The sequence below is a fragment of the Dermatophagoides pteronyssinus genome, unplaced genomic scaffold (assembly GCF_027571235.1).
Source record: "Dermatophagoides pteronyssinus isolate colony J.1.1.1.1 unplaced genomic scaffold, Derpt_VIB-CSIC_2022.12 sq0014, whole genome shotgun sequence".
Lineage (NCBI taxonomy): Eukaryota > Metazoa > Arthropoda > Arachnida > Sarcoptiformes > Pyroglyphidae > Dermatophagoides > Dermatophagoides pteronyssinus.
Window position 1 is genome coordinate 370,954 of NW_027461538.1, and position 14,937 is coordinate 385,890.

Sequence of the window (14,937 nt, forward strand, 5' to 3'; positions counted from 1 at the left end):
TATTTTTCTTTTTCTCACACACTCTATGTCTTGGATAACCATATTAACCAACAACAACAACAACAAACCAAGAAACAGTGAATGTAAAAAAAAGGCAAGATAATAAAAGCCAACGTGTAGAATGAATGTATATCGAAATCCACCAGAGAATTTAGCCAAAAAAAAATGTTTGATTCAGAAACTGATTCTCATTGTTGTTTTGAATTTTATTTTCACACACTAAACTACACACTTCAACAATTTGATCAGTTGTTCAGTTTCTCTTTCTTGACAATCATGTTATTTTCGTTTTGTCTTTGTTTTTGGTTATACAATATACCACTCTCACCAAAAAAAGATTCGATTTGTTTTATTATTCTAATTTTTCGATTTTTGATTTCCTTTGATTATTCATAGCGGTTTGTCAGTACTGTTGATGATTAGATTGATCTGTTTTGTGTGTGTGCGTGTGTTTCGAATTCAAACTTGAAATGAATTTATTTTTGTTTTTCTGGTTGAAACTTCAATCATTGACAGGATTTGACCCTAGAGATTTTCGGGTTTAAAAAAATATTTCAGTTTTTTTAATAATTTAATTTCATTCAATTCAATACAGATCAAATCTTTGTAAAATGATTTATGCTTAATGTCTTTCAATCAAACATACACACACACACACACACATACACACACAGGATTCTATTGTTTTTTTCACTTTGGTTTTGATTTGATTGAACCTTGTGTGTAACCAATTTTGATTAATTCAATTTCGGTTTTTTCCGGTTGTTGTCGATTGTTTCCCTGCAGTTCAACAATACGGCATTTTTTTTTTCAGTTTTTTAATGTTTTTTCCAGCAGACAAAAGCTTTCGAATATTAAATTTGTCTGGGTGTGTGTGTGTGTATGGGCTGGAATCGATTTGAAATTTGACTTTTAATTTGATTTCGAGAAATTTTTGATTCTGGTGGTTTTCACTGACTTTATAACTAAAACAAAATTGTGTTAACACTACACTAATTAGGCTACTTGGTTTTTTTTATTCAATAATAGAAAGAAAATTTACTGGCAAATCAAAGACAGAAAAAAAAGGATGACAAAAAAAAGTTGATTGAGTAGAAATAGTGTTTGTTTGTTATAACGATAATGTCAAACAGAATTTTTTTCCTGTTGGTAAATAATCCATCATTTTAAACATTATCATTCGAATTTTGCTCGAAAAAAAACTAACCCTTGTTATCTTATTGAAGTTGATTCAAGTCAAATTTTCACGCTAACTGAACTTCAAAACCATTAGCCAATTACTAGCCTTATATGACCATCATTTGAATGATAATGGTGATGGTGGTTTAGTTTAGTGTTTTGGGTTTGCTTGTCACCTTTTTTTTTCTTTTTTTTTAAATTGATCATTTTTATCGTGTATACATTCCATATAATTATTTATTCATTTGAAACTTTGAATAAACATTGAATGAATGATCACTTTGTTTCAAAATACCAAAAACGAGATAGCGAGAAAGTTTCCAGAAATTTTGAATTAATCAAATTCTCAGTTTACCCATCTTTTCCTTGCATCAGTCAAATCAATCTATCCATCTTCATTTTAATTTTCATCAAAGTTATTCAATTGATGATCATTATCGATTGATGTTTGTTGTTATTTTGCTTTTGGTCATGGTCAATATTAACGGTTAATGATTTTCAAACATCAAAAAAAATATCAACAAAAAACAAACAAACACGTCTAGCCTGTCTATCTGTTCAGAATTTTTTTTGAAAAGCGTCTTAGTCTTTTTTTTACTTACTTTTCATATATGATACATAGTATCTTTTTTTCTATATTCGTTCATTACTTTCTTTAAACATGACTTTTATAATAATGATGATTTTTTTCTTCCCAGTGTTTCACATTCTTATTAATGAGAATGTTGAATCAAATTAGCGATTCGATTCAATAGTTCATGCACACGCACACACATAGACAAATTGATGAAATTTATCTTTTTTTTTGAAGATTATTAGTTAGTTATTTAGTTATTTATTCTGTGTTTCTTTCCATTTTCTTTCCGCACTAATTTTCACTAGATTTTAAATTTGCATTCAACCGTTCCTAAGAAGTTCATTATAATTTTTTGTTTTCTCGGTTGAACTTTTCATTTTTCAAAAAACTAAATAATAAATTCAAAACAAACGAATAAAACTTCAATTTGTTGTTTGAATCCCCGAATCAAAAATTTTTTTGATTCGGGGATTCAAAAAAAAAATAAAGCTTAGCTTTTCATTCATTTGTCAGTGAAACGAAACGAAAATGAAAATATGATTTTTTTGACGCTGAAACTGAAGCTGTCAGAATGTTTTTGCTAAACATCATCATCACCGTAATATTCTGTTTATGAATGAATGAATGCAATGCAAAAAACCAGAAAAAAACCAATCAACAAAGGATTTCCGCAACAATGATTTGAAAAATTTTGTCATATTTTTTAGTCCATTTCATAATGTTGTTGTCATCATCAATGTGTCAGAGTTACCACCACCACCATCACCAAACAAATTATCACATCATCATCATTTGAAACTATGAACAAAAAACCGAAAAAAAAAATCAGATTTGTAAATTGAAAAGATTCATTCAGAAGCAACAATCGATGAATGAATGAATTTGCAACTCTGTACAGCCAAAACAATAATAATAAAGGGAAAAATCCATCAATCAATTAACCAGAATGTTTTGTTTTCTGTTTTTTTTTTTAAATATTCATTTCCAAGATTTTTTCGTTGTTGTTGTTTCTGATGTTGCGGAAATTTGATTAATACTGAAAATGTTGATAACATTATCATCATATAGTCGGTTCATTCGATAAGCTTTGAATCATTTCATCATTGCATCATTATTATTATGTAACAAAAAAAGAAAGCTTTTTTTTTATTCTTAGTGTTTTTTTTACTCGAAACAATTCATATGCTGTCCATCTTTTTTTTCGTTTGTTTGGTATCCATTTTAATCTCTTTTTTTCCTTTCAATGATATTCTTTATTGTTTTTTTCGCTCCGCACATACACATAGAGTGAGTTTTATCTAAGCATATATAAAGATTACGTGCACAGAATGATTGACTGACCGACTGACTGACTAACTGACTGACTGACTGACTGACTGACTGTCTTGTCTTGTCTTGTTTTTTTGAACTAAGTGAATGACCATCGCTCCGTAGAATGAATTCAATGATATACATTCTTTGCATGTTTTTTTCTTGTCTTGTCTTATCTTTTCTCACATTTTCAATTTATCATCTTAATTTTTATTATCTTTTACTCACTATATGGGTGTGATGTTCATAGCATATTAACACCATCTAGCTAGCTAGCTAGCTAACCAACCAAACATACATCAAATCAATTGACTTAAGTCTATTAAGGCCAGGAGAGAAGATGAAAAAAAATGTGTTGATGTAATCTTTTTAAATTATCTTATATGTACACACCAACACACATTGGCCATAGTTAAAAAAAAGTAACATAAGAATCCATAAGAAGCCCATTTCTCATATAATCAAATCAATTTAATTGAATTTTTTTCTTTCTTTTTTGGTGAATGAAAAGATCATCATCATCAAAACAATATGATTAATATATATATTGAACGATTCGATTGCCGATTTTTTTCTGGTGAAACATTGATGATGAGATAATATGAAAAATGAATTTTCTTTGAAAACAAAAAACTTGGATGGAAAGAAAAGTTTCTTCAAAAAAAAAAAAAAAAAAATTCACATTCAAATTCATTTCAGTCTGTCTGCCTGTCTTGGTTTTTTGTGATTCATTGCTCGAAAAGAGCAAATATTCAATGGAAATTCCTTTTATCTTTATATTCACAGTTGATATGATTTTGCCTGGATATTGCTTTTTCCCTTCATCATTTTTTTTTCATTTGTTTCATTTCGGTTAAGAATTTCATATCATTTCTAAATTCTTGTTGTTTCTTTTTGCTTTCCTTCGGTTTCAATATCGACATATTTTTTTATTATTATTTTTATTATTTGGAATCCCCTCAACAACAATTATTCTGAAAATAATGTTTTATCAATTCTTTTAAATATTCGTTTTGCGTTTCGCAGAATCCATGATTTCTCTATGATACATTTAGGCATTATATTCTTTCTTTCATTTCATTTTGTCTATTGTCTGCTTTTGTTTTGTTTTTTCTTTTCACACTTCTTTTAAATATGATTTTTCTTCTTTCTCCCACCACCACCACCACACGATGATGATGAATAAATCAGCAGATGTCTTTTGGTTCTATTCATATTTTCAATTAATTTTTTTATCAATTTTAAGAAAAAATTTTTCAAACAATAAGTGTTTTTGAAGCTTTCTTTTCCACTTTGCAAAATTTTTCACTGATTCGTTGAAACAAAAGAAAATCACATCAAAAAACATCATTTTCTTTGATAATTCAATGAAATGATTGAAAATTATTGTTTCCTTTGAAAAAAGTTGTTGAAATCGATGTAAAGATTTAGAATCGATGGGAAAGAAATAATGATGATGATGACATTAATTTGTCGAAAAAAAGGCTTGATTGAGAAGGAATTTTTTTTTGAAATACATCTGGTGTATCATTACATGTATGAATCGATTGATGATAATGATAATGATTTTTTTCTTTTTTCTCTCGATTATTAAATCCAGATTGAAATCAATAAATTTTTCTTCCTATCATATCCTATGATTGATTGTGATTGATTTTTTTGTTTTCGTTTTTCTTGTTTAATATATAGAAGCCACTATAGTCGAAATAGTTGAATGAACATCCATATTCATCAATGATGATGATGATGATGTTTTGATAAAGATAAGCCTCTTATAATTAGAAACAATCAGCTTGTATCTTGTTTTCATTCATTCATTCATTCATTCATTCATTCATTCATATGTTTACATGGACAACAAAAATTTTGAAGGTCCAAAAAACATTGGATTCACAATTTATTACAATTTTTCGATAAACCTTTTTTATTTTTCTCTCTCTCGTTCGGAAACTATGTGTATCGTTTGTTTTTTTTTCTATTCAAGACGATTACGATTTGGCTTCTTTTTCCTATAGCAGAATAATGTGTTTTGTGTGTGTATTTCATTTGCCCATTATATTCTGAATACTGAACGATTAATACTGCTGTGTTTTTCTTGTTTCTGTTACTGCTGCTGACATGTATTTTTTTTCATATATATCATCACTATTGTTTGGTTAATTCGACATGAAAATCTCGTTTTGACACACACACACACAGTGAGACAAACACAACAAATAAACAAACAAACACAGAGAGATAATTTCTCTTGTTCACCAGAAAATATTCGATATTCGATGATTTTATTTAATTCTGCTTTTTTTTCTGCGACTTGAATTAAACTCATACTTATTTATTCTTCTGTTTTTTACCTTTCTTTCGTTCATTCATTTTCAAAGATTCCATACATAATATAATTCAATCAGAAGAAATTTTACCGGGAATATCGATATTTACATAAAGTTTTCTTTTATTTATTTCTTTAAAATGAATAAATGTATACAATTTAACGAGAAACATCGACAGAACAAAAAAAAAGAAAGGAAAAGAAATAGAAATTTATATTTTTGAGTGATTCGTGTATGTGTGTTTGTTTTGTGTTTTATCACAACAAAAAAAAAGTTAAAATTTTTGAAGCTCCTGTTTGTTTTGGTCAATAATCGTTAGCTGTTTTGAGTTGAGTTGAATTGAGTTGATTATCATCGATTATCGTAATAATAAAATCGTTGATGATAGAAAATTTACGAATAACAATTTCATATTGACATTAATAATATGATTATTATCGGCACTAGTCAACGATTGATTTGGTTTATCGTACAATAGATTTTCATTATCATATCCAAAATCATCATCATCATCATCGTCATCAGCATCATCAGTATGATTGGAATGTTTACGTCCATGATTTGCACCTGATTTGATTGAATTTTTTCATTGCAAAAAAAAAACATTGAAAATTTCAAATTCAATGATCATTTCGAATGAAAAAAACTTACTATTTTTATATCGGTTTATAAGAAGATTTTGTTCATGTTGTGTTGGTGATTGAATTTCTGTTTTTTCTATGTGATTGATGATAATTAATGATGAAAAATTTATCTAAAATCAAACCAATAAAATCAAAACTTACCATAAACACGAATAAGGCCTTCTTTTTCACCTAAACTATTTTTAGCTAAACATTTAAATGTACCAAAATCTTCAATAGTTAAATAATTGATTATTAATCTCATTGTCGTACGAAAACCATGATATTCTTCATTTGCTTCATATTTTTTATTATTTATATTTTTAATTGTTTCAGTTAGATTTGATAATAAAGATCGATTACCAATAGATATTATTGTTGTTGTTGCTGATTGTTGTGTCGATGGATTAGCAATAATTGGTATATCGGTTGGTGTTATCCATATTGCAATTGGCCGTGGATATGCTTCACACATACAAACTAATTGTATTCTAGATCCCACACGGGAACTAATTAGTTGATTTTGAACACGAATTTTTGGTCGAACTGTCAATGGAAAAAAATCATCATTTTTTCGTTTGTGCGTTTGTCATTTCCATTGAAAATGAAACAAAATGAAACAAAATGAAAAACAATTTCAATTACCAGAAAAACAAAACAAAACAAAAAAATAAATCTCATTCATTTGGTTTTGTTTCCAAAACCGAAAAATAGAAAAATACTTACAATTGACATGAAGTAAAACACGTCGACTAATACTAGGCTGTACACCATTCGAAGCAATACATAAATAGGCACCCATATCATCTGTCAAAAAATGTGAAAATGAAAATGAAAATTAATAATAATTTTAGCATGCAATTAATTTTTTTCTTTTGTAATATTTTTTCCATACCTCTTGTTACTTGTGTTAGATTTAATTGACTACCTTCGAATGTTTGAACTGTTTTTTTTGTGTGTGTCGAGAATTGAAAAAAAATTGATTAGATTTTTGATCGATATCCTAGGATTCAGGAATGATTTTGGGATTTTTTTTCAAATTTACCTGAATATTTTTGACCACCAAATAATCCAAGATTAATTGGTTGGCCATCTTCACGGCGCCAACTTATTTTTGGTTTTGGATAACCTTTTGCTGAACATTTTAAAACAGCTTTTTGATGTTCATCAACGGTTGTATCGGAACTTGTACGTTCTTCATTCAATATTGGTGGCACTATTTGATTGATGAAATATTGGGCAAAGAAAATCATGATTAAAACAAACACCAGAATTATTCATTAAGTTATTGTTTTTGGCTCATACCTTGTACATCTAAATGTCCAACCTGTGATATCATATTTTTGGCATTCACCTGACACATATAATTACCACGATCAGAAATACGTACATGTTTTATATGTAGGAACCATTGACGATCACTATTCTGTGTAACACGATATTTTCTTTCACCAAACAATGTATCCAAACCAATTGTTAATACAGTTGGTTCAGAATTTGATGAATCCATTTTTAACCATGCAACTTTATATGGACCTAAATTTTCAACTGAACATTCTAATAATGCATTACGACCTAATACTGTTGTTGAATTTTCAATTGGTTTTGTAAAATATGGTATTATATCTTGATTTTGTTGTTGTTGATGTTGTTGATGATGATTATGATGATTATGATGATGTTTATGCTGTTGATTACTAATCATTGAATTCAGGCTATTCGAATGACAAACTATAGTGCGAACAAAGACAAAAATCCATAATGATTGATGATAATCATCAAAAATACACAAACAAAGAAAAAAAATCGGTGAAAACAAAAGAAAAAAATGTGACTTACATTCTAATTGATAGATTAACATTATTATTGTTATTATTGTTTTAAATAAAATAATGATTAATCGTTTGATAATCATGATTGTTAAAAGAACCATATATAATGTAGATTATAAGTGTAGAAATTTTGTTTTGTTTGTAAATTTGTTATTCGTTCGATATATGATCAATGATTTTTCACTGATAATTATTATTCATAAATTCATCATCAATAACAAAGTTTTTTGTTTTTTACTTTCGTAATGATTCTGACAAAATTTTAAAATAGAAATATTCACCCTAAACCAAGACGCACACACATTTCAATGATGATTCAAACATTCATTTGCAAAATAAAATTCTCGAAACATTGATGAATGAAATTCTTTGTGGTGATAGTCCGCATCTTTGAAACGAATTTTTTTTTGTTTTTGTTTTTCAATGTCCATTTCACAATTGGCAGAAAAAAATGAAATTTTTTTTCTTCAAAAATCAATAAGTTTTGCGAAAAAATTTTTGCATAAGTTTTGGAACATCAAGTAAACACACTGAACAAACAAACACCGAGAGATATAACCAGCAAACAACAAAACAAAGTTTAAACATGGAAAAAAATTTCCCGCTTTTATCAAATGTTTTTTTTTCTGGGAGATTCAAAGAATCACCAACACACACCAAGTGAAACAAATTCCAATTTGAAACTGAATTGTAACCAACATTGATGCAATGTTTTTATATGAAACTAACAACAACCCCCACATCAACAACAACAACAACAATCTATCAAGTGATTCAACTCAAAAAGGCTATATAATAACTTTTTTTTGAACAAATATTTTGGATCGATTCTATAGGATTCTTATTCATTTCATTTCATTCACAGTTCATCATGATTGAACATAATCAATTCTACTATCCTTATGGAATTATTTTGGGAACTTTTAGGGATGTGAATGAATTGATATTGTCATTATGTTTTATCATCATTATCATTATCATTATCATACAAAAATGATTTGAAAATTGTAAAGAATATTTGAAAATATTTCAAGTTTTCCTTTGTGTGTGCCCGATGAACTTTAACAACAACAACAATCAATGTTTAAATGTTTTGAATTTTTCTTTTTTTTAATATATTCTTTTTTTCTGATTGTTGTTGTTGTTATTGAACGAAAGAATGAAAAACATAAATTCAATACGAATATTGTATCAATATTGACATACCTTTTACCGTTGCCATCATCATCATCAAACTTTTTCTTTTTTTTTGCAGGCTAAATTAAATCAGTGATAAAAGAGAGAAAAGAAATATCATAATACTTAAGTTTTTCTTCATTCTTCAAGTACGTTCGTTTGGGTCCGAAAAGTCATTCATTCATTCATTCAATACAATTTGATTGATAAAATAGTTTTTCTCACTGTAAAAAATCAATTCAAGCCGAGAGCAATGATTTTAAAATGGAAATGGGATGTTTTTTTCCCAATATCATCATCATGACCGTAACCGTATATGCAGAATCGGATTCAAGTCTAGGTTCAAATCAATTTGATTGAAATAAAAGTTGAATTTTGGTTTTTCTTTGAATTTTTGATTTTTTTGAATTTCATCATTTTCACTACAATTAATCAATTTTTTTTCTCCGAATTATCATTCTGTTAACCTTCAAAGTTAAAAAAATTCGCAACTTTTTTTCCCTGTTACATGATTAAAATTCAATCATGTAACAAAAAACGAAAATTCAAATAGCAAAAAGAATGGTTGTCGATAACAAAGTTTATGGGTTCGATATTTTTTCTTTCTTCTTGCGTAACAATATTGATCGGTTTTTCTTTTTCTTTTCATTCCATTCAATTCACCAAAAGTTTGTTTTTCCCCTTGTATATTCTGATCGTACAGAAATAAGAAAAAAAAAACGAAAGGAAACAACGACAAAGCCACACACACATTTAACGATGATCTTTTTTTGCTGCACCGATCATCATCATCATCCTGGATGTTGATGTCGATGACGATCATCAACATTATATTTTACAATAAACAAAATTTTTGCTGTTGTTATTCCGAAATGGAGAAATATTCAAAACGAAGAAGAAGAAGAAAAAAAAACTGTTTTAAAGATTTGAAAAGAACCATGAACTTTGTTCACATGATGAAAATTTTCAAAAATATTAACGCAAGTGAAAAAAAAGTAAAAGTGAATATTCAATGTTCAATAATGTTTTGTTGTTGTTGTTGTTGTTGTCATACAATTTGTTGTTGTTGTTGCTGCGAAGATCATCAAATCAAACGACGATGAATTTTATTTTTATTTTTTTCTCTCGTTTATGTATCTTTGGTTGACTAAGTTGCTAAGCTAACCAAGAGAGAGAGAGAGAGAGAGAGAGAAAGAAAGTCAAATTCAAATGAATTGCCTGAATATAAATCTAAATATCTTTTCCGCATTTTCATGTCTCTCTCTCTCTTTCGTTGATGATGGTGATGTATTTGTACGCGTTTTTTTCATTATTTGTTCTTCGAAAAAAAAGATTTTTGAATTTTTCAATCTTTGGATCGTTGGATTTGTACCAAATGAAGAAAAAAAAGATTTATTCGGGCAAAAAGAAAAAAAATGTTAGCCTAGGAATCGTTCACATTTTTATTTTTCTGGAATCCGTTTCTAGATAGATAGAAAAATTCGCATACACTTTTCATGTTTCGATTTTTTTTCACTTTTTTATTTGAAACTATCAAAAAGCTATAGGATTTTTCCATCATATCCTCTCTCTTTTGGCAAAATGAAATGAAACGATCGTTACATGTCGCGTTGTTTTTTTTTTTTTTTTTTTGTTGATATGTTTCACATTTTGAGAAATTTTTCTCTCTTGATCCGATTCTTTCAATTCGTTCATCTCGTTTTTCTCAATGGCGGCAAATCATCATGGCCAAAAGAAGCTTTAGTAGTTTTTTTCTGTACTTTACGGTCAATTAATTTTTTTAATTTTCCATTTTGTTTTTCCAAAATTTTTTTCGACGTTGTTTTCAATTTCGATTTTGGTTTTCAACAACAACGACAGCTAAAATAAAACAATTTTCAATAAAGCAAAACAAAACAGAAAAAATCTATCAACGTAGAATCGAGAGATGAATGAATGAATGGATGGATGGATGGATGGTGGCCAATGACTCAATCATTTTTGTTTGTTTGTTTGTCTTTTGATAATAAGAAAAATGAATTTGATTTTTGTCAACTTTTTTTGGCCATTCGGTTGGATGTTGTAACGGGTTACAGAAAGCATTAGTTATGATGATGATCATTGTTAAAAAAAAACATTACCAATTTTCGTTACCAATTTTTACAACTAAACATGTTTACAGCCAGAATTTTGGGTTTTAAAAAGAAAAAGAACAAAAACTAAATTAATCATTGTCGAAGCAGCCAAAATTCATTCGAATCAATTACGAATTAGTTTTTTTTGTATTTCTATTTTGTAAATACCCAAATAATAACATCTGACCTATAAAAAAATGAAATGAAATAATAATAACCTCGATATCTTTTTACGTTTGGTCAAACATTGATAAACATTATTATTATGATTGGTAAACGATAGAAAATCCATTGGTAACAATTAAAGCAAATTATCGTTTGACCATTTGCTGTTGTTGTTGTTGTTGTTGCTTGATTTAATTTCTACATTACATTTTGTTTATTGATTCACATTTGTGTTTTATTATTCGTTTGTTAAGCTTTCTTTGGGATTTTTCTCTTTTGTTTATTTTGGCGCAATATTCGATCATCATTGATTCTGGACATGTCATATTTTACATCATAAATTCTCTATTCTCTATTCGTTTGGTTATCCTTTTTTTTCTCCCATTTTTTGTCTCGTTTTTTTTTGATATTTCGGTTGGCTGATTGTTTTCTCGTGGCTGCATTCGACATTGATTTTCTTTTCTTTTTTGTTTGTTTGTTTGTCGATGACAATAGTCACTATTAATACAATTTTATATCAACTACTACCGTGTTCATTATTTTTGTTTTGTTTTGTTTTGTTTCGTGGATAAAATTAATCACAAATGATTAGTTACAATGGATTTATTCTATTAGAATTTGTTTTCTCTGTATCGATGATGGCTAAATCGCTTTGTTTCATTTTTTTTTCTCTTCAAATGTATCAAAACTGTAATTTGAAAATGATTTTTTCCCTCCTTTTTCATTTGTATCATTGAGTTTTTTTCTCTACAAAAAACAAGAGTTTTGATTTTGGAATTTGGACCTAGATCAAAATTAGCCATTTAAACGTTAGGGAAAAACTGATGAAATTCCTACCAATAAAATATTTCAACGTCAATCATCAAACAACAAACAACAACAACAAAAAATTTGTTCATATTCGAAGTCACAATATCATCAAATGAAGCACAAACACATACAAAATAATAAGAATTTTTCCGTTTCATTTATATTTTGTTAAGTTTCTCCTCTCCAGTCTTCTTCTTCATCTTCAACTGAAAAAAAAAATTTTCTGGTATTAAAACTTTTTTTATAATTAAAGAATGCTTCATTTAATTTTGAAGAAGACGAAGAAGAAGTGAAGAAGAAAACTTGTGTACCAAATAACTTACCAACGATGTGTATATATAGTCTATTATTATTGTCGGGTGGGGAAGGGGGAATCGACCAAGCAAAAACAAAGAATCTTAAAGATTTTAAAGATAATCAAAGCTTATGACTGTCAAAAAACAGAAAAGAAAACGAAAGAAAGAAAGGATTCATTTGTCGATTCATTTCTTTCTTCTTTTACGGCTTTCAAAATGATGAGACATTTCCCCCCAGTTTCTCTATTTTTCTCTGTTGAATCAATTTCCATTACCATTATCTTCGTTACTAATTAACACTTTTTTTCTTTTGTTTTAAAAAAAGGGAGGAAAAAAATTTCCTCAAGATTATTATTATCAGTAAATGTTACCAGTGATTTTTTCTTTTTCGAAGAATATTATTGAATACTGAGGACGGTGAAGGGAATTGGAAATTGAATTTTTTCTCAGTCAGTCTTGAACATCATTTTGGGCACGAATTCTCGGTGTTTGGGTTTTTTCATTCTGGAATTTTTTATTTTCAAAAATTTTTTTGAAATCCTATTATTTACATGTGTCAATTATTTGTCGAATTAGCCTTGTCTATTTTTCACTTTACTTTCTTCATTCAGTTTCATTCAATTCAATCATCATAAAAATTTAGAAATTTCTTTTCTTTTCCCGAATTTAAATTGATTAAATTTTTTTCAATTTTTCTTTCTGTTTGTTTGACAACTTATTCAACTGCAAAGACACATCATATTGAGGCAAAACGAAGAAATTCATGATTTTTTTTTTGTTTTTATTTGATTTTTTTTACACAGTTTTTTCGGTTGCCAAAATATGATTTTTTGGACAGTTTTGTTTGTGTTTGCCCTGAAGTTGTATTTATGATTTCAGGTTTGGTTTTTTCTGGTTTGCATTTCAATTTGATTATTATTAGACATGTAAATTTCATCCATTTGATAAATCAAATTTTCCATAAGTTTTTTTTGTTCACACAAGAAAAATGAAAATAAACACTTAGGAAGAGAAAGAAGGGAAAAATACCATAAATTTTGAACAAAAAAAATTGAATTTTCAATATTCAACTCGAAAAACAACAATGAAGAAAAATATGCATCGTATGCAGATATAAACATGGATAAAGGGAGAGAATTTATTAATCAAAGAAGAAAACAAACAAACGAAAACAACAGCAATGATGATCATCATCAAAATGATCATCATCGTTGATCAAACACACACACAGACTGAGAATTGAATTTTTCAAGTTTGTTTTCAGTGTTTCTCACTGTATTAGAATAAAATTTCCATCTCTTTAACTTCAGCAACAATACAAACGTTTGTCAGTTTTTTTCTTCATATATTCGCTGTTGATTATGTCCTCATATTTTTGTCGATTTTTATATCCATATCCATAACTATATATGAATTTCAAACTAGATAAACAAATGCAAAGTCCAAAAAAAAGAAAATGATGATCCAGAAAGAAAAAGAAAAAAACTTTAATTTCCCACGTGTATCATAAAATGAACATAGCATCCATATTTGCTTTTGCATCTATACCGTTGTCGATTCATGCGATTCATTTTTTGTTTCGATCCAGATGGAAAAAATATTGTTTTTTTCATCCATATTGCTGCATTTGCAGAATAAGAAAATTCACGACAATATTTCTGCCAAAACAAAGAAAAACAAACAAAAATCATCATCATCGAATGATGATGAAACGCTTTGGACAACAAAACCAAAAACAAAAAAAATGAAATGAAAAAATCATTTTTCTTTACCCAAAAACAAATTATTACAATGACGACGATGATAACATTGATATTGTCTTAATTGTTTTTGATATATGATTTTTGTTTTGTTTGTTTTGTTTTTCCTTTTTGGATTGATGAGAAATATATGTGGCTTCTTCGTTATTTCGTAAAATTTGCTACATTTTTTCCTTCCCAAACGATGATTGTACAAATGTTGATCGAATCAATCATAAAAACCAAGTGAAAAAAAATGGAAAAAAAACAAACTTTTAACGACAATCATTTTGTTACAAACGCAAACAAACAAACAAATGATGATCATCATCATCGTTTTCAATCAAAAAAAATAAAGTGAAAAGAATGATTTCCGTTTGTGATTTTTTTTTCTGTTTGCAGAAAACTTTCAAATATTTATTTTTTAAAACTTTGAAGATTTTTTTTGAGAAAATCAAAAAAAATCTACCAACACAGAAAGTGATGGGTTATTTTTAATTTTTTATTCTATTAACACAGACGCACACACAAGGCTAAATATAAAAAAAAAACAGAAATTATTAATTTAGTGTAGTTTTTTGTTGATGAAACGTGATCAAAATAACATTTTTGTTCAAAAACCAGTGTAAATTACAATTGGAAAATTGTAAATTATGAAATTGTTTTGCTGCTTCTTTCTTGACCTATCAAACTAACTTGGTAGTTTTTTTTTCTGAAATTTTCAATAAATTGACAACGTTAAAAAATAACGGTTTATTTATTTTATCTTCCAATTTTTTCAATTTTTG

The 14,937-nt window shown here is 27.8% G+C and overlaps 1 protein-coding gene across 1 annotated transcript; it reads right to left on the bottom strand.

Moving 5' to 3' along the window:
• Nucleotides 1-5,546: 5,546 nt before the first annotated feature.
• LOC113788539 (protein amalgam-like) lies at nt 5,547-8,035 on the bottom strand. Its single transcript, XM_027337995.2, has 8 exons — nt 7,857-8,035; nt 7,323-7,748; nt 7,063-7,233; nt 6,913-6,960; nt 6,744-6,824; nt 6,180-6,563; nt 6,046-6,111; nt 5,547-5,961 (listed from the first exon to the last, which is right to left on the bottom strand). The coding sequence occupies exons 1-8, from the start codon at nt 7,948-7,950 to the stop codon at nt 5,753-5,755; spliced, it is 1,479 nt and encodes a 492-aa protein (XP_027193796.2). The 5' UTR covers nt 7,951-8,035; the 3' UTR covers nt 5,547-5,752.
• Between the last annotated feature and the right edge of the window lie 6,902 nt (nt 8,036-14,937).

Excerpts from the sequence above, each read along its gene's own strand:
- LOC113788539 (XM_027337995.2), bottom strand. The coding sequence starts at position 7,950 with ATGGTTCTTTTAACAATCATGATTATCAAACGATTAATCATTATTTTA. Across the intron at positions 6,961-7,062 it reads TGGTGGTCAAAAATATTCAG|TTCAAACATTCGAAGGTAGT; the intron begins GTAAATTTGAAA and ends CAAAAAAAACAG. Across the intron at positions 6,112-6,179 it reads AGGCCTTATTCGTGTTTATG|AAAAAACAGAAATTCAATCA; the intron begins GTAAGTTTTGAT and ends TCAATCACATAG.